The sequence below is a fragment of the Cervus canadensis genome, chromosome 2 (genome assembly GCF_019320065.1).
Source record: "Cervus canadensis isolate Bull #8, Minnesota chromosome 2, ASM1932006v1, whole genome shotgun sequence".
Classification (NCBI taxonomy): Eukaryota; Metazoa; Chordata; class Mammalia; order Artiodactyla; family Cervidae; genus Cervus; species Cervus canadensis.
In genome coordinates, this window is record NC_057387.1 from 1,521,542 (window position 1) to 1,542,146 (window position 20,605).

Below are 20,605 nucleotides of genomic sequence, written 5' to 3' on the forward strand. Positions count from 1 at the left end.
ATACTCATGTCCATTGAGTCAGTGATGCCATCCAACCATCTCATTCTCTGTCAGCCCCTTCTCCTGTCTTCAATCTTTCCCAGCATCAGGGTCTTTTCCAATGAGTCAGCTCTTTGCATCAGGTGGTCAAAGTATTGGAGTTTCAGCTTCAGCATCAGTCCTTCTAATGAATATTCAGGACGGATTTCCTTTAGGATGGACTGGTTGGACCTCCTTGCAGTCCAAGGGACTCTTGAGAGTCTTCCACATCACCACAGTTCAAAAGCATCAAGTCTTCAGTGCTCAGCTTTCTTTATAGTCCAACTCACATCCACACATGACTGTTGGAAAATCCGTAGCTTTGACTAGACGGACATTTGTTGGCAAAGTAATGTCTCTGCTTTTTAATATGCTATCTAGGTTGGTCATAATTTTTCTCCCAAGGAGTAAGCACCTTTTAATTTCATGGCTGCAGTCACCATCTGCAGTGATTTTGGAGCTCAAAAAGATAAAGTCTGTCACTGTTTCCACTGTTTCCCCATCTATTTGCCATGAAGTGATGGGACCGGATGCCATGATCTTAGTTTTCTGAATGTTGAGTTTTAAGCCAACTTTTTCACTCTCCTCGTTCACTTTTGTCAAGAGGCTCTTTAGTTCTTCTTCACTTTCTGCCATAAGGGTGGTGTCATCTGCACATCTGAGGTTATTGATATTTCTCCTGGCAATCTTGATTCCAACTTGTGCTTCATCCAGCCCAGCATTTCTCATGATGTACTCTGCATATAAGTTAAATAAGCAGGGTGACAATAAACAGCCTTGACATACTCCTTTTCCTATTTGGAGCCAGTCTGTTGTTCCATGTCCAGGTCTAACTGTTGCTTCTTGACCTGCATACAGATTTGTCAGGAGTCAGGTAAAGTGGCCTGGTATTCCCATCTCTTTAAGAATTTTCCACAGTTTGTTGTGATCCACAGTCAAAGGCTCTGGCATAGTCAATAAAGCAGAAGTAGTTGTTTTTCTAGAACTCTCTTGCTTTTTTGATGAGCCAACAGATGTTGGCAATTTGATTTCTGGTTCCTCTGCCTTTTCTAAATCCAGCTTGAACATCTGGAAGTTGACAATTCACATACTGTTGAAGCCTGGCTTGTAGAATTTTGAGCATTCCTTTCCTAGCATATGAGATGAGTGCAATTTTGTGGTAGTTTGAGCATTCTTTGCCATTGCCTCTCTTTGGGATTAGAATGAAAACTGACCTTTTCCAGTCCTTTGGCCACTGCTGAGTTTTCCAAATTTGCTGACATATTGGGTGCAGCACTCACAGCATCATATTTCAGAATTTGAAATAGCTCAGCTGGAATTCCATCACCTCCACTAGCTTTGTTCATAGTGATGCTTTCTAAGGCCCACTTGACTTCCAATTCCAGGATGTCTGGCTCTAGGTGAGTGATCACACCATCATGGTTATCTGGCTCGTGACGATCTTTTTTGTACAGTTCTTCTGTGTGTTCTTGCCACCTCTTCTTAATATCTTCTGCTTCTGTTAGGTCCCTATGATTTCTGTCCTTTATTGAGCCCATCTTTGCATAAAATGTTTCCTTGGTATCTCTAATTTTCTTGAAGAGATCTCTAGTCTTTCCCATTCTATTGTTTTCCTCTATTTCTTTGCACTGATCACTGAGGAAGGCTTTCTTATCTCTCCTTGCTATTCTTTGGAACTCTGCATTCAGATGGGTTTATCTTTCCTTTTCTCCTTTGCTTTCAGCTTCTCTTCTTTTTTCAGCTATTTGTAAGGCCTCCTCAGACAGCCATTTTGCCTTTTTGCCTTTCTTTTTCTTGGGGATGGTCTTTATCCTTGTCTCCTGTGTAATGTCATGAACCTCTGTCTGTAGTTTATCAGGCACTCTGTCTATGAGACCTAGTCCCTTAAATCTATTTCTCACTTCCACTGTATAATCATAACAGATTTGATTTAGGTCATCCCTGAATGGTCTAGTGACTAACGAGAAGGGAAAAGAAGGTAATTAGGAAATGCATGTCCTCCATGTTGTTCATAACCTCTTGCCAGCACCACCTCTTCTCTATGGGTGAAATGTGGGTGAAAGTACAGCCGCATTTGGCAAATAGATGTGGCCTTGGTCTTCATGGAATGAGCAGGTGTCTGTAAGCTGGGTTTGCTGTTCAAGTTCTGTTGATCCAGGAGTCCTGAGTTCTGCCCAGGGCTGAGTGCTTCATTTCCCTAAAGCTTCCCTTTCCTTTCCGCCCTCATTTCTGCACCACCTGATGGGCCCCCACATCCATTCACAGGTCTCAGCTCTAAATGTTCTTTGATATCTGTTTCAAAAGCAGACAGAAGGAAACCTCTGCAATTCCAGTGCTCTATTTTGTTTAAAAATAGATGAAGTGTTCCTATTTTCTCCACCACTCTCGACTCTCCTGGGGTCTTAAATGGCAAATGTAAAAGCCTCTCTCTTTCCTTACTTCTAAGTAGAAGTAAGATTTCTACTTAGATATTTTTACTGCACTGAGAAAAAGACTCCCCACTGCCTCATTAAAATATACAGCTATGCCTTCCTCAGCTGTTTACATAGCAGGTTATTGTTTTGATTTCTTTCCCTTCCTGTTTAAAACAAATGTCCCAATCCCTTACCCACACCAGGAATTCCTACTTTCCCTAGGTTTCTAGTCCACATCTCAGCCACATCAGTTCCTCCCATTTATTTCTACTCCTGGAAGTTTCCTCAGAAGACAGTTAAGCCCAGCCAATTCTCCTCTGCACTCTCTCAGATGTGTGGCATATGCAGACTTTCCTGAAATTGGAAGGTTCTTCCACATCCATTTTTACTTCTCTAGTCATTACTGAGTAGGGCAATGTTTTGAAAGATCACTTGGTACATTTTCCTTTTTTCTGTAATTTATTCTTTGTTTCTTCTTCCACCACCCATCAGCCACCCATCAGCCACTCAGACTGAAACTTAGACTTAATGCCTAGATATGACCTAGGATTGAAAAAAAATGCAATGCTCATTTTCAGGTCTCAGTATAAATGTTGAATGTCCCTAGAATCCCATAGACCTGATACTGAAGCTTTCAAAGAGAGCACATGGTTTTCTCACTCCCCCTAAAACCGGACTCTTACTCACACACAAAGCCTGGAGAGTAGAGCAGAAAGTGAAGCACGGAGCGCGGATGGTGCAGGATGGAGTGTTAGGGATGTTCCGAACCACACACGAGGGACAGAGAACTTCCGGAGTCAGAGGGGTGCTGGGAGCAATTTAGAAAAAACTAGACTGGGGTGAAGACACCTTGGCCAGGGCTTCTCTGGTGGCTCAGTGGTACAGAATTCTCCTGGCAATGCAGGAGACATGGGTTCGATCCCTGGTCCAGGAAGATCCCATTTGCTGTGGAGCAACTAAGCTCATGGACTGCAACTGTTAAGCCTGTGCTCTAAAGGCAGGGAACTGCAACTTTTGAAGCCCGTGCCCCCTAGAGCCTGTGCTCTGCAACAAGAGAAGCCACTGCAGTGAGAAGCCCTCACACTACAACGAAGAGTATCCGCCACTTGCCACGGCTAGAGAAAAGCTGGTGCAGCAACAAGGACCCAGCACAGGCAAAAATAAATTAATGAAAATTTTAAATGCACACCTTGGCCTGACTGGGAGCAAGGTAATAGCAACCCAGGAAGGGCAATAAAGAAAACAGAAAAAAAGTAGTTATTTGAGAAGTGGAGTCTCCTGGGATTCCCAGACCAACAAGCAACATCAGGTGAAATAGCTCATTCCTCACCAAGTGTACAGGGGATCCAGATGTCCTCAGAGACCCAAAGCGTCCAGGACCCAAGGCAGACCTGGGTGACTTGGAAAAGGAGTGGGATGTTTGCTCTCATCACTAGGGGTGCTCATGACCACCAGCTGTGGAAGCCAGATCAGGCTCAAGGCCAGGTGGGTGCTATGTCGTTAACAGGACTGCCTTATCCCACTATACCCATCAGAAGTGAGAGAGACACCAAAGGCAAAGCCCTGAGAAGGGAGAGGAATGAAATTGTGAAAGATTATTGCCCAAATTTCCATCCAATCTGGGTGAGTATCCTTGAATGAAATACGGTATGGATTCTGCTCTAAAATTTCCTGCATAAATATTAACATCTCTTGCCATTCCATCTTTTTTTTAACCACCTTCCCATTCAAAAGTCAGTTTGAAAACTGTCCTTAATCTCTGGTGGAAATGCAGGTTTAAATATAGGCATGCCTTTGAACAGAACTTTGTGGATGCTACCAGCCATTTTTGGGGCTCTCAGGTCTGCATCTCTGGCACAACCAGGACCCCTGAGTTTAACTGAAAAACTGGATTAGAGGCCCCAGCAGGAGATTGGAGTTACCTCCCTGGCTATTTACTAGAGAACTGTTCACACTGAGACATTATAATTTCCACTCTGTCCCATGAAGGTTGATGAGGAGGGGTTGGAGGAGCTGTCGTCTTTGGACCTGCTCCTCTTAATGTGATGGGAATCAAGTGAGAGCCACATGACATCTTCCAATGAGCCCCCTTTGAAGGTCTCCAGACGACCCGTGGACCCTCCCACCTGGCATCTGATGGCATCACCTTCATTGATGATCCGTTTAGCTGCAACAGCTGAGGAGAGGTGAATGGGATCCATGAAAATGCTTTCTGTTTCTGCATCTGAGACCATTGAGTACCTGAAAGAAGAGGGTATCATGTGAGATGACTTAGGAGAGCATCTGAATGGAAGGTAATCTTTTTAGACAAGAAGCCTAGATCTGATTATAGCCATGAGTGGAAAACAATGAGAGAGAAAGGGAATGCTTTCTTAAGAATGCAGAACCCTGGGTATGCTATGGCTTACTCACCTACTTATTTTTAAACCAGAATTGATGCCTTGATATCTGATGATGTGGTAGTCTGGGTTGTGGAGGCAAGAGACGGGAGAACTTACACCAATGTGGCTTCACTTTCTCTGTGTGTTCCTACCCTTGGATGTACTGCTGCCCCTTTTTTCTTTTCCTGTCCCTGCTTCTCTGTTACCGTTACTATCGGATGTCCCTACCTGTGCTTCCACCAGGGTTCTGCTGGATTGTTGGGCTGGGTAGGCTGCCACCACCCCCTCCATGCACCCATATCTTCTGCCTGCTTAAAGGGCATGGGCTGATGAAGGGCTGGCACAGCACCAAGGGAAGTGGGAAGATGTGATAAACTTCACAGTCCTGATTCTGAATACAAGAAATCCAGAATCATCCTAAGTCCAGGGATGCAATAGAGTCACTTAGGTAAATGTTAGTTTTCTGGAAAGAATTCAGCAGAAGTGTCCAAAGGGATCTTTGAAGAATATGGTGAGTCAAGGGCAGAAACAAGACTTAGGACCATATAGTAGTGGGTCCCTGGAGAAGATGACAACCCACTCCAGTATTCTTGGCCAGAAAAGCCCATGGACAGAGGAGCCTGGTGGGCTACAGTCCCTGGGGTCACAAAGAGTTGAACACGACCGAGCGCACACACATACATGCATAGTGGTAGGCTCCCTCCTCCCTCATGGGTTCTCCTCTTTTCTAGGTGTCATGGTGAGCTTTAGGTCTTTTTTACTTAGTCTTTCCTTTCCTTTATATCTACAGAGGACTTTTTAAAAGTGAGAAGGCTTAATGGATACATTTTCCCACAAAAACTTCATCATGCCTCCTTTGTTTATAGTCAAGCCCTCCCTGTGCCTCACCCCCCAGCAATCACCAATCTGTTTTCTGTCCCTAAGTGTGGCCTTTTCCAGAAGGTTAAATAAATGTAATAATATAGTAGTCTTTTTGATATGGTTTATTTCACTTAGCAAAATGAATCTGAGCCATCTAATCTATTGCAATAATAGAATAATAATAATAACAATAGAGTCGATAGTTTGTTCCTTCTTATGGCTGAATAATATTTCATTTCTTAGGCATTGCAGGCAGGCTATTGCTGCCATCACTGTCACACTGCCTGAGTGAAGACTGTGTATTCCATAGGAAAGTACGATACACTTACTGCTGATGTGGTGATACTTTGGATTCTGGTTTTCTTCCTCAATCTGCCTTCTATTATTTACTTTTCAGAATCCTGAAACAGTTGCTGTATCCTTCTGTCCAGGTTTTATAAGGGCAATCCATGGGAGAGTCTGGATGGAGGGTGTGTTTTCCATCTTTTCCAGAACTGGAAACTTGTACTTTATCTTTTTGATTTTAAAAGTCTGAAGTCAATATGTTTCCTGACCCTTATAATTGACCTATTTTTTCTCTGTGGAAACCAATAGGGTCTTTTTTAGTTTGCAATGTTTAGAAATTTCCTGGTGATGTTTCTTTTTTGGTATTAGTTCTAGAAGGTCTTGTAGGTGATATCCTTTTCATCATAGGGGACTGAAATGCAAAAGTAGGAAGTCAAGAGATACCTGGAGTAACAGACAAATTTCACCTTGGAGTACAAAATGAAGCAGGGCATAGACTAATAGAGTTTTGCCAAGAGAACACACTGGTCATAGCAAACACCCTCTTCCAACAACACAAGAGAAGACTCTACACATGGATATCATCAGATGGTCAATATCGAAATCAGATTGATTATGTTCTTTGCAGCCAAATATGGAAAAGCTCTACACAATCAGCAAAAACAAGACCAGGAGCTGACTGTGGCTCAGATCATGAACTCCTTATTGCCAAATGCAAACTTAAATTGAAGAAAGTAGGGAAAACCACTAGCTCATTCAGCTATGACTTAAATCAAGTCCCTTACAATTTTACAGTGGAAGTGACAAATAGATTCAAGGGATTAGATCTGATAGAGTTTCTGAAGAACTATGGACAGAGGTTCATAACATTGTAAGGAGGCAGTGATCAAAATCATCCCCAAGAAAAACAAATGCAAAAAGGAAAATGGCTGTGTGAGGAGGCATTACAAATAGCTGAGAAAAGCAGAGACGTGAAAGGAAAAGTAAAGATAAACCCGTCTGAATGCAGAGTTTCAAAGCATACCAAGGAGATAAAAAAGCCTTCCTAAGTGAAAAATGAAAGTGAAATTTGCTCAGTTGTGTCTGACTCTTTGCGACCCCATGGGATTTTCCAGGCCAGAATACTGGAGTGGGTAGCCATCCCCTTCTTCAGGGGATCTTCCCAACCCAGGTATCAAACCCAGATCTCCCACATTGCAGGCTGATTTTTTACCATCTGAGCCACCAGGAAAGCCCCTTCCTAAGTCATCAGTGCAGAGACATAGAGGAAAACAACAGAGTGGGAAAGCCTAGAGATCTCTTCAAGAAAATTAAAGATACCAAGGGAACATTTCATGCAAAGATGGGCACAATAAAGGACAGAAATGGTATGGACCTAACAGAAGCAGAAGATATTAAGAAGAGGTGGCAAGAATACACAGAAGAACTGTACAAAACAGACCTTCATGAACCAGATAACCATGATGGTGGGATCACTCACCTAGAGCCAGATATCCTGGAGTGTAAAGTCAACTGGGCCTTAGGAAGCATCACTGAGAACAAAGCTAGTGGAGGTGATGGAATTCCAGCTGAACTATTTCAAATCCTAAAAGATGATGCTGTTAAAATGCCATACTCAATATGCCAGCAAATTTGGAAAACTCAGCAGTGGCCACAGGACAGGAAAAGGTCAGTTTTCATTCCAATCTCAAAGAAAGGCAATGCCAAAGAATGTTCAAACTGTTGCATAATTGCACTGTCATTTCATACGCTAGCAAAGTAATGCTCAAAATTCTCCAAGCTAGGCTTCAATAGTACGTGAACCAAGAACTTCCAGATGTTCAAGCTGGAATTAGAAAAGGCAGAAGTACCAGAGATCAAATTGTCAATAACTGTTGGATGATAGAAAAAGAAAGAGAATTCCAGAAAAACATCTACTTCTGCTTCATTGACTACACTAAAGCCTTTGACTGTGTGGATCACAACAAACTGTGGAAAATTTTTCAAGAGGTGGGAATACCAGACCACCTTACCTGCCTTCTGTGAAACCTGTATGCAGGTCAAGAACCAACAGTTAGAACCGGACCTGGAACAACAGATTGGTTCCAAATTGGGAAAGGAGGACGTCAAGGCTGTATATTGTCACTCGTCTTATTTAACTTTATGCAGAGTACATCATGCAAAATGCTGGGCTAGATGAAGCACAAGCTGGAACCAAGATTGCAGGGAGAAATACCAATAACCTTAGATGTGCAGATGACACCACCCTTATGACAGAAAGCGAAGAGGAACTAAAGAGCCTCTTGATGAAAGTGAAAGAGGAGAGTCAAAAAGTTGGCTTAAAATTCAACATTCAAAAAATTAAGATCATGGCATCTAGTCCCTTCACTTCTTGGCAAATAGATGGAGAAACAATGGAAACAGTGCCAGATTTTATTTTCTTGGGCTCCAAAATCATTTCAGATGGAGATCTCAGCTATGGACTAAAAGATGCTTGCTCCTTGGAAGAAGACTTATGACAAACCTAGACAGCATATTAAAAAGCAGAGATATTACTTTGCAAACAAAGGTCCATCTAGTCAAAGCTATGGTTTTTCTAGTAGTCATGTATGGATGTGAGAGTTGGACTATAAAGATGGCTGAGCACCAAAGAATTGATGCTTTTGAACTGAGGTGTTGGAGAAGACTCTTGAGAGCCCCTTGGACTGCAAGGAGATCAACCCAGTCAATCCTAAAGGAAATAAGCCCTAAATATTCATTGGAAGGATTGATGCTGAAGCTGAAGCTCCAATACTTTGACCACTTGATATGAAGAGCTGACTCACTGGAAAAGACCCTGATGCTGGGAAAGATTGAAGGCAGGAGGAAAAGAGGCCGACAGAGGATGAGATGGTTGGATGGCATCACCAACTCAATGGACATGAGTTTGAGCAAGCTTGGGGAGTTGATGATGGACAGGGAAGCCTGGTGAGCTTTGCAAAGATAATAAAGAGTAGACTGCCTGGTGGGGTGTACACAAGCTCTGTAAATGTACAGATTTGTTATTATTCAGTTGCTAAGTCATGTCTGACTCTTTATGACCCCATGAAATGCAGCACACCAGGCTTACCTGTCCTTCACTGTCTTCCAGAGTTGGCTCAAACTCATGTCCATTGAGTCAATGATGCCATCTACCCATCTCATTTTCTGTCACCCCCTTCTCCTCCCGCCTTCAGTCTTTCCATGGAGTCATGAAGAGTTGGACATGACTGATTGACTGAACAACAATAACAATATATGTTCCTTGGTCAATGTTAATCCAATGTGTTGGTTATGGATACCATTTTGAGTGCCTTTTATGAATTTATAATAATCCTGACAAAATAGGTTTTATTTTTCATGCTTTAAGGTGAGGAAATTGTGGCATAGAAATGTTAAAAAAAATTGCCCCAAACAGTAAATAAGTGGACTAACTAAGTTGCAAACATAGAACAGTCCTGCTCTGAGTCCAGTCTTCAGTCCATTGCAATGCATGCATACCATTTTGATTGGAAAGGGGAGATGAATTGGCTGGTGGAGAAACTCCAGCTGGATCCCCAGGCCCGACATAGATTTTGACACAGAAAATACTCAAAGAATACTTGTTGAAAACATGGATGGATGGTTGCATGGATTTGGTTGAGTTGAGCTGAGTACAGCTGAACTGAATGGAGCTAAGTTGTGCTAAATTTAGCTGAATTGATTAGCAGAACAATTCCCTTGTAGTAGACAACCACACTGGATTTCCCACTTGGGAGAATGATGTGATCAGAACCAGCAAAGATATGAAGGAAGAAATGTCTTCGACAGAAGAAAGGAGTAGCTAATGTCTCTACCCAGGATGTGGCTAAATCTGTCCATGCAGGTCAGCACAATGTGGCATCGTCACTGGTAGTTCCTGAGGAATTTCCAAGAGCAACTGTGATGGATTATTCCTAAGTATAACTTGTGACCAGAAGATGCATTTCAAATAAGTGTAACCAGGGAGTGAGTGTGAATATTGAGTGAGATTTGCGAGGTATTAATATTATCCTGGATGCCAGAACTAGAGAGGTTTTTTGAGAACTCATTGCTTTGTAAAGATAATAAAGAGTAGACTGCCTGGTGGGGTGTACACAAGCTCTGTAAATGTACAGATTTGTTGTTATTCAGTTGCTAAGTCATATCTGACTCTTTACGACCCCATGAACTGCAGCACACCAGGCTTCCCTGTCCTTCACTATCTCCCAGAGTTGGCTCAAACTCATGTCTATTGAGTCAATGATGCCATCCACCCATCTCATTTTCTGTCACCCCCTTCTCCTCCTGCCTTCAATCTTTCCCAGCATCTTTTCCAATGAGTCAGCTTTTCGCATCAGGTGGCCAAAGTATTGGAGCTTCAGCTTCAGCATCAGTCCTTCCAGTGAATACTCAGGGTTGATTTTCTTTACAATTGACTGGTTTTATCCTCTTGCTGTTCAAGGGACTCTCAGGAGTTCTCCAGCACCACAGTTCAGAAGCATCAATTCTTTGGCATTCTGCCTTCCTTATGGTGCAGCTCTCACATCCATACATGACTACTGGAAAAACCATAGCTTTGACTATATGGACCTTTCTCATACAGATTAAGCAGTCATATTTATCCCTGTACCTCCAACACATGGAAGGGGAGTGACCAGGCAGGTTTTGATGACTGCATGTATGGTGAGTGGACAGATGGGTAGACGGGTAGTCACATGGGTGACTGGATGAATGGACAGAATCCTAGGCACCAGGCAGGGTGTCCACATACCACCTTGGCGATCAGACTTGATAGGTCCTGCAGTCTCTGGTCTCTTTCTACTCTCCAGCCTCAGCTTGTGCTGGCTTCCCTTGGGCTCACTTCTGTCCAGCACACTGATTTTCTAGGCTTTCCATCCTCACCAATTTTCCTTTTGCCCAGGCATTTTGCCAAAGCCAATTTCCACTGCCTGGATAATCGGTCCTCCCCCTACTCACTGATCTTTCAGATCTTAGTTCAATCATCATTTCAGTAGGGAAGCTTTCCCTGTTTTCCACCTCTCATTGCACTATACACCTTTTCTTTGTGGCACTTCTATTAATGTAACTTTACATTTATTTACAAAATAATTTGATAAATTCTGTTTCCTATAAAAGACCATACCCTCTGTGAGGCAGAGACCACACCTTCTTTATTAGACTCATTAAACCACATCTGTGGCAAAATAGTCTTAGTGCTGTTAGAGTATTTCATGAGCTGTTAGGTTCCCAGAATCTAGTTTAATGTCTACTTAATAGTTATTTTCTGATTCACTGACTGACTGAATTTGTCCTCAGGTAAGTACCACATTTAAGGGTATGTGGCAGATACGATAGTTACAACACAATGATATTTATCAAGTATTGGCTACTGGCTCATCATTTTACTGGAATGCAAACCCAGGAGCAAATCCAGGGTGCTGGCTATCTTGTGTCCATGCTCATTCTCAGCTCTTCTGAGGCCAAGATGTGTACATCTCGGAGGCCTATACTGGCAGTTAGAAATTCTTTTCTCATGGTGGCCCTGGATCCATCCTCACACAGAGGTGGTCTTTGTCCCCCTCCCTTGGATCCTGTTGGTTTCCATGACTGTTCTCACATAGAATATGGTGGGAGTGGCACTACAGTGTCTGAATCTGAACCTTAAGGGTAGCTCTCTGCTCCTGGCTCTTGGTGTTCTCTGTTCAGAAGCCCTGAGCTTCCATATTAGAAGTCAGATGACCTCAACCACCCCAAAGCCACCAAGCTGGAAAAGCTATTGACCAACGTTCCCTGCCAAGCTCCTAGCCAACATTCAGCCACGTGGGTGAGCCCTTTAGAGGAACATCTTTCACCTCTTGGGCCTCTCCAGCTGACACCACATGAAACACAGACAAGTTGCCCCATCCTGTCCAGATTCCCACAGAAAGAAGACAAAATAAATTTACTGTCTGAAGTCATTACATTTTGGGGCAATTTGTTAGGCTGCAGTAGATGACAGCAACACCATTTCAAGGACTAAGTAAGTAGTGAATTTTGAGCAAATGCCAAGGCCTTCTTCTCCCTGATAGTAATACAGAAACTAGTAAATGTCAGTGGCTGACCTCAGTTTGTTGCAGTTGGGAAGCAACAATAAAATAACACCAATATGAAAGTAAGCCCTAACACTGTTCCAGACCCTGGTGATATTTTGGGCCCAGGATTCAGGGCAGTGTCAGTTTTTTAAATATTGGAATATAATTGCTTTACGATGTTTGTTTCTGCTACAACAAAGTGAATTACCTATATGTATATGATATATATATGTACATATCCCTTCTTTCTTCAGCCTCCCTACCACCCCACGCCCATCCCACCCCTCTAGGTCATCACAGAGCTGAGCTTCCTGTGCTATAGAGCAGCTTCCCACCAGCTATCTATCTTACACTTGATAGTATATATGCATGTCTATGCTTCTCTCTCAATGTGCGCCATGCTCCCTTTCACCATGTATGTCCACATGTCTGTTCTCTACATCTGCATCTAAATTCCCGTCCCGCAAATGGGTTCATCTGGAGCTGGAGGAAGCAGGCTCCTTGACTTCAGACTATAATATAAAGCTTCAGTAATTAAGACAGTACGGCACTGGCACCGAAACAGAAATGCAGACCAAGGGAACAAGACAGAAAGCCCAGAGATAAACCCATGCCCCCATGGCCATCTTACCTTTGACAAAGGAGGCAAGAATACACAATGGGGAAAAGACAGACTCTTCAATAAATCGTGCTGGGAAAACTGGATACCTGAGCTACAGGTAAAGGAATGAAACTAGAACACTTCCTAACACCATACACAAAAACAAACTCAAAATGGATTAAAGACCTACGTGTAAGACCAGAAACTATAAAACTCTTAAAGGAAAACATGGGCAGAACACCATATGACATAAATCAGCAAGATCCTTTTTGACCCACCTCCTAGAGTAATAAAAATAAAAACAGAAATAAACAAATGGGACCTAAAGAAACTTAAAAGCTTTTGCGCAACAAAGGAAACCATAAGCAAGGTTAAAAAATAACCCTCAGGATGGGAGAAAATATTTGCAAATGGAGCAACAAAGGATTAATCTCCAAAATATATAAGCAGTCTCAGTTTTAACATGTCAATATTTCATAAAACTAGATTCAGAGTCTTAAATTTTATATAAATTTGAGTCACATTTCCATTTCAATGATATTTATTAAGGGAGTTTTACTTTTTTATTTATTAATGCATAAAGTGCATGCAGGCTCAGCTGTGTTGACTCTTTGTGACCCCACAGACTATATTTCACCAGACTCCTCTGTCCGAGGGACTTCCCACGCAAGAATACTGGACTGGGTTGCCGTTTCCTTCTCTAGGGGCTCGTCTCAACCCAGGGACTGAACCTGTGTCTCCTGCACTGCAGGCGGATTCTTTACTACTGAGCCACCAGGAAAGCCCTTATTTATTAATTGTTAATAAAATAATTATCTTGTTTCTTAAGGGTCAGTATTATTTTAAAATGAGATTTGAGTTGATGAGGGGGATCAAATCAAAACCTTGAAAGGGTAATCAGCCAAGAATTCTCGTGTTACTATGGGGATGATAAGGGCTTCCTCCTAGCATGGCCCCTCATTCTCCCAGAGATCCGTTTTCTTTGTTCCTCTGCAGGTCTCCAGGGCTCTGCATTCAGGGAGGTGACAGGCACAAACTGAAAAGAGATATAAGAGAAGTCCTCACCTGTCAAGTGTGCAGAAAGACCCGAGTCAGAAGCTCAGCAGGTGGTGTCCCCTGGGGTCCCCACTGGGTACTGTCTTTCTGCGAGCCCTTGATCCTAGCATTTTCCCTAAACAATGCTGACTTCAGAGTGTGTGGATTTGATTTCACATGACAAATACCAGGAACTAACAGCCTGTCCTAAATATACTTAAACTCTGAGGCTGTACATTTGATAGGGGAGTATTTGAAATTAAAATCTGAAAATAGAAATGGTGGATAAACATTCTTCCTTCTTGTTGGTGGTAAAGACTGAATTCCAGCTCATGCATCAGTGAATTTGAGAAATCACATTTGAAGACTACCCAGTACACTTTTGAGAAGTTGGAGGTTTTATGACTGAGAAAAGAGGGAAGTTAAGCTCAAACTCCGCCCGCCCCCCAACCTCACAATGCATCTGTTTTGACTGCTGATGCAAAAATTCAAGCAGCAGTAAACTCAGCTCAGCATCCTCCAGTGTTAAGGAAGGATGTAAATTCCAAGTGCTTTTATGAGTTAACCTGTTATGAGAGGAGGAGATGTAAACCTAATAGTCCTAAGACTATTTTGCTGGAGACAGTTTACTGAGTCTAATACAGGTGTGGGGGAAGGACTTGAAATGACCTGAATGGAGAACAAGTGTCCCAGCGGCATTGTGAAGCTGCTCTTATTCTCTCCTGAGAAGCAGGACTGCAGAGAAAGAAAGGAGGAAGGAGGCTGAGAGCTGGACAAGTGGCCCTATTTATATCTGCAAGGTCAGGGAGACAGCGGCTCTAGAGGTTTTGATTTATGACCATGTCTGTGCGTCCACCCACATGCCTGAGATGGAGTGTGATGATACACTGTGATTGGGAAGCAGCAAGGGCTGGCCGTTCAAACAGGCTGGCAGGGAAGCAGAGGCTCTAGGGTCGATTCCTTGTCACAGGATCAGGAAGCAGCAGCTAAAAAGCCTGGAAGGTGAATTGAGGATAAATAATAAAGCAGAGTTTGATGGACTTCCTAACCAACAGCAGAGATGGGGGCAGCTTTCTTTAAATCTGTGTTTTTTAAAATTGCAGACTGTGACCTATTAGTGTATCATAAAATCAATGGGTCGCACCTAGCATCTGGAAAAGAAAAGAAAAAAAAAAAAGAATAGAGAACGGTACTATCCATTTTAAAGATAAATACAATTTTTGAAACCTGTTTAAAATTTACACAAACCTATACGCATATGCTGTGAGTAAATGGTATGTCCCACTGTGGATTACAGTTGGCAAAGTTTGTAAGCCAGTTTTAAATCAGTTGCCCGGTTGTCAAGACCCAAAATAGAGTGGAATTGGGATCCTTCAACCCAGGCCCCCTGACAGCTGGTCACTTCCTTTCAGTGAGTCCCTTGGAAATGAAATGTAGGCAAAGGCACGGGAGGGGGTGTCTTCCTTGATTTGGCTTTTGCAAAAAAGGAACAGATTTCTGAGCTTCAGTGAAAGTGACCATACAGGCAAAGTTCAGGCTCCAAGGAAGAAGAGAAGTCACTGAAGCAAATCTATTTTTAGCAAGCTGCTTCTAGCAAGCTTTGTGAAAGAGGCAAGGCAGAAAAATTTTCATGGGAAAAGAGATACAAGAGCAAGGGTGTATGGGAGGAGCCATTTCCCAAGGACACATGATGAAGGCACATAGACCTACCATGCCATGCCCCCCATTTCTTGCCCCCCCACCCCCAACCAGGTGTGCAGACCTCAAGAGAAGAGAGGCAAGCAAAGCACAGCTAAGGATCTTTGCTGAAAGGGAAGGGGAAAATGCCACCGAGAGAGGCCGCCTGACCAGATGAGTGAGAAGTTCTAAGACACTGCAAAGGCTTGAAAAATCAGATCTGAAGTCAGGGCAAGAAATGGATTTTTGACTTGGCAAAAAATTAAGGAAAACAGAAAGACATTATTCAAATTAGAATAATAGGAGGATAAGGAAGTCTGATCCTTTATTTGGAAAGGACGAGAAAACTGGTCATAGCTGAGGAGGAAGCGAAGAAGCAGAGGTAGACTCCAGACCCTCTGTGTGGGTGGGCCTGGAGGGCAGCAGCTTCCCGCGAGGGAGGGGAGGGCCTGTCGGGAGGTGGGTTTGCATCACAAGAACACCAGTTCTTAAAACTGTGCTGGGTTTACTGGGGAGGTTTGATGGAGGTGAGGGATACGCGTGAAGGCTCCACCAAGTGGCCTCACTGGATAGGGGGTTTTACATTTTAATGTTAACTCATGAATTACCTCAGGAAATTTGCCCAGATGGAAGATGGGTGACTCTTTACCTATAGGTTTTCCTCCAGAGAAAGTGACACACAGCAGCTAGGTTTGAATTTAAGGTGTTTGAGGTCAGGGTCTAACTCAGGCAAAAATAGAAGTCTTGACACCTCTGTCCAATGTCTACACCCCTTTCTTAGGTTCTTCATTCACCCAAGGATGAGATTTGCAGATGAGGCTGGAAATGTTAAGACTCCCTGCTGGGACAGCAAGCACACCTCATCCCTGAATGAACTCTGCCCTGTTGGCTCTGCCTCTTTGCAGCACTAGGTGCACTTTTGCAAATCTCTCTCCTGGTTCCACAGAAAAGAGTACAGTTGTATCACTCCGGGGCTGGATCTAAAGTTACAGTGGGTTGAATGATGGCCCCAGCAAAGATATAGCTCCTAGAACCTGCAAATGCAAGCCTTTTTGGATAAAAGATTGTTGCAGAGTAATTGAGTCCAAAACTTTGAGAAGAGATCATCATGGATTCAGTTCAGTTTAGTTGATCACTTGTGCCCAACTCTTTGCGACCCCATGGTCTGCAGCACACCAGGCCTCCCTGTCACTACCAAGTCCTGGACCTTACTCAAACTCAAACATTGAGTCGGTGATGCCATCCAACCATCCCAACCTCTGTCATACCCTTCTCCTCCTGCCTTCAACCTTTCCCAGCATCAGGGTCTTTTCAAATAAGTCAGTTCTTCGCATCAGGTGGCCAAAGTATTGGAGTTTTGGCTTCAGCATGAGTCCTTCCAATTCAGGACTAATTTTCCTTTAAGATTGACTGGTTTGATCTCCTTGCAGTCCAAGGGACTCTCAAGAGTCTTCTCCAACACTGCATTCAAAAGCATCAATTCTTCGGCACTCAGCTTTCTTTATAGTCCAACTCTCACATCCGTACATGACTACTGGAAAAACCATAGCTTTGATTAGACAGACCTTTGTCAGCAAAGTAATGTCTCTGCTTTTTAAAATGCTATCTAGGTTGGTCATAGCTTTTCTTCCAAGGAGCAAGCATCTTTTAATTTCATGGCTGCAGTCACCATCTGCAGTAATTTTGGAGCTCCCCCAAAATAAGGTCTCTCATTGTTTCCATTGTTTCCCCATTTATTTGCCATGAGGTGATGGGACCAGATGCCATGATCTTAGTTTTCTGAATGTTGAGTTTTAAGCCAACTTTTTCACTCTCCTCTTTCACTTTCGTCAAGAGGCTCTTTAGTTCATCTTCACTTTCTGCCATAAGGGTGGTGTCATCTGTATATCTGAGGTTATTGATATTTCTCCAGGCAATCTTGATTCCAGCTTGTGTTTTTTGCAGCCCAGCATTTCGCATGATGTACTCTGCATATCTGTCTCTTCCCTGGTAACTTGGACGGTAAAGCGTCTGCCTATAGTGTGGGAGACCGGAGTTCGATCCCTGGGTCAGGAAGATCCTCTGGAGAAGGAAATGGCAACCCACTCTAGTATTCATGCCTGGAAAATCCCATGGACCAGGGAGCCTGGTGGGCTACAGTCCATGGGGTCGCAAAGAGTCAGACATGACTGAGCGACTTCTCTTCTTCACTTCACTCTGCATGTAGGTTAAATAAGCAGGGTGACAATATACAGCTTTGACATACTCCTTTCCCGATTTGGAGCCAGTCTGTTGTTCCATGTCCAGTTCTAACTGTTGCTTCTTGACTTTCATACAAATTTCTCAGGAGTCAGGTAAGGTGGTCTGGTATTCCTATCTCTTTGAGAATTTTCCGTAGTTTATTGTGAGCCACACAGTCAAAGACTTTGGCATAGTCAATAAAGCAGAAGTAGTTGTTTTTCTGGAACTCTCTTGCTTTTTTTGATGATCCAACAGATGTTGGCAATTTGATCTCTGGTTCCTCTGCCGTTTCTAAATCCAGCTTGAACATCTGAAGTCCACAGTTCATGTACTGTTGAAGACTGGCTTGGAGAACTTTGAGCATTACTTTGCTAGCATGTGAGATGAGTATGGTTGTGTGGTAGTTTGAACATTCTTTGGTATTGCCTTTCTTTGGGATTGGAATGAAAACTGACCTTTTCCTGTCCTGTGGCCACTGCTGTGTTTTCCAAATTTGCTGGCATATTGAGTGCAGCATTTTAACAGCATCATCTTTTAGGATTTGAAATAGCTCAGCTGGAATTCCATCACCTTCACTAGCTTTGTTTGTAGTGATGCTTCCTAAGGCCCACTTGACTTCACATTCCAGGATATCTGGCTCTAGGTGAGTAATCACAGCATCATGGTTATCTGGGTCATGAAGGTCTTTTTTGTATAGTTCTTCTGTGTATTTTTGCCACCTCTTCTGAATATCTTTTGCTTCTGTTAGGTCCATACCATTTCTGTCCTTTATTGTTCCCATCTTTTCATGAAATATTCCCTTGGTATCTTTAATTTTCTTGAAGAGATCTCTCATCTTTCCCATTCTGTTGTTTTTCTCTATTTCTTTGCACTGATCACTGAGGAAGGCTTCTTGTCTCTCCTTGCTATTCTTTGGAACTCTGCATTCAGATGGGTATATCTTTCCTTTTCTCCTTTGCCTTTAGCTTCTCTTCTTTTCCCAGCTATCTGTAAGACCTCCTCAGACAACCATTTTGCCTCTTTGCATTTCTTTTTCTTGGGGATGGTCTTTATCACTGCCTCCTCCACAATGTCACAAACCTCCATCCATAGTTTTTCAGGCACTCTCTATCAGATATAATTCCTTGAATCTGTTTGTCACTTCCACTGTATAATCATAAGGGATTTGATTTAGGTCATACCTGAATGGTCTAGTGATTTCCCCTTTTTTCTTCAATTTAAGTCTGAATTTGGCAATAAAGGAGTTCATGATCTGAGCCACAGTCAGCTCCCGGTCTTGTTTTTGCTGACTGTATAGAGCTTCTCCATCTTTGGCTGCAAATAATGTAATCAATCTGATTTTGGTATTGACCATCTGGTGATGTCCATGTGTAGAGTCTTCTCTTGTGTTGTTGGAAGAGGGTGTTTGCTATGCCCAGTGCATTCTCTTGGCAAAACTCTATTAGCCTTTGCCCTGCTTCATTCTGTACTCCAAGGCCGAATTTGCCTGTTACTCCAGTATCTCTTGACTTCCTACTTTTGCATTCCAGTCCCCTGTGATGAAAAGGACAGCTTTTTGGGGTGTTAGTTCTAGAAGGTCTTGTAGGTCTTCATAGAACCATTCAACTTCTTCAGCATTACTGGTTGGGGCACAGACTTGGATTAATGTGTGATATTGAATGGTTTGTCTTGGAAATGAACAGAGATCATTCTGTCATTTTTGAGATTGCATCCAAGTACTGCATTTCAGACTCTTTTGTTGACTATTATGGCTATTCCATTTCTTCTAAGGGATTCTTGCCCACAGTAGTAGATATAATGGTCATCTGAGTTAAATTCACACATTCTAGTCCATTTTAGTTCACTGATTCCTAAAATGTCAATGTTCATTCTTGCCATCTCCTATATGATCACTTCCAATTTGCCTTACATGGACCTAACATTCCAGGTTCCTGTGCAATATTGCTCTTTACAGCATTGGACCTTGCTTCCGTCACCAGTCACATCCACAACTGGGTGTTGTTTTTGCATTGGCTTTGTCTCTTCATTCTTTCTGGAGTTATTTCTCCACTGATCCCCAGTAGCATATTGGACACCTACTGACCTGGGGAGTTCATTTTTCAGTGTCCTATCTTTTTGCCTTTTCATACTCTTCATGGGGTTCTCAAGGCAAGATACTGAAGTGGTTTGCCATTCCCTTCTCTAGTGGACCACATTTTGTCAGAACTCTCCACCATGACCTGTCCATCTTGGGTGGCCCTAGACTGGAATGGGTAGCCTATCCCTTCTTCAGCAGATATTCCTGACCCAGGAATTGAACTGGGGTCAACCTGCATTGCAGGCAGATTCTTTACCAACTGAGCTATGAGGGAAGCCCATTCATGGATTAGGGTAGACCATAAATTCAGTGGAAGATGTCACTTAAAAAGAACACAAGAGCTGTAAGAGTTACTTATATATTCTGGAGATTAATTCTCTTGTCTGTTGTTTCATTTGCAATTATTTTCTCCCATTCTGAGGTTTGTCTTTTAATGTTGTTTATTATTTCCTTTGCTGTGCAAAAGCTTTTAAGTTTGAGTAAGTCCCATTTTTGTTTTAAAATTACTTAGTTTTTAAATTTTTTAAAATTTAATTTTTTATTATTAAAATTTTTTTAAATTTAATTTTTAAATTTAAATTTAAATGTTTTTAAATTACTTAGTCATAGAGGACCCTGGTGTGATGTATGTCAAAGAGTGTACAGCCTATGGTTTCCTCTAAGACCTGTGGCTGACTCATGTTGATATAGAGCAGAAACCAACACAATATTGTAAAGTAATTATTTTCCAATTAAAAATAAATAAATTTATATGTAAAAAAAGGACACAAGAGAAGACAGAGACGAGATGACCATATGAAGACAAAGGCAGAGGTTGGAGTTACACTGTCCCAAGCCAAGAAACTCCTAGAGCCAACAGAAGCAAGGAAGAGGCGAGGACAAAATCTTCCCTGGAGTCTTTGGAGGGAGAGTGTCCCTGCCAGCACCTGGATCTCGGATTTCTGGCCTTTAAACCTCAGAGAATTTAT

At 42.6% G+C, this 20,605-nt stretch overlaps 1 protein-coding gene across 1 annotated transcript in view; it reads right to left on the minus strand.

Moving 5' to 3' along the window:
• Positions 1–20,605, minus strand: part of STYXL2 (serine/threonine/tyrosine interacting like 2) — a 62,348-nt gene that overhangs the window by 34,009 nt on the left and 7,734 nt on the right. Inside the window, exon 3 of the mRNA XM_043450252.1 lies at positions 4,579–4,673. Coding sequence (XP_043306187.1) covers positions 4,579–4,673 — 95 coding nt within the window. The remainder of the gene's footprint in view (positions 1–4,578; positions 4,674–20,605) is intronic.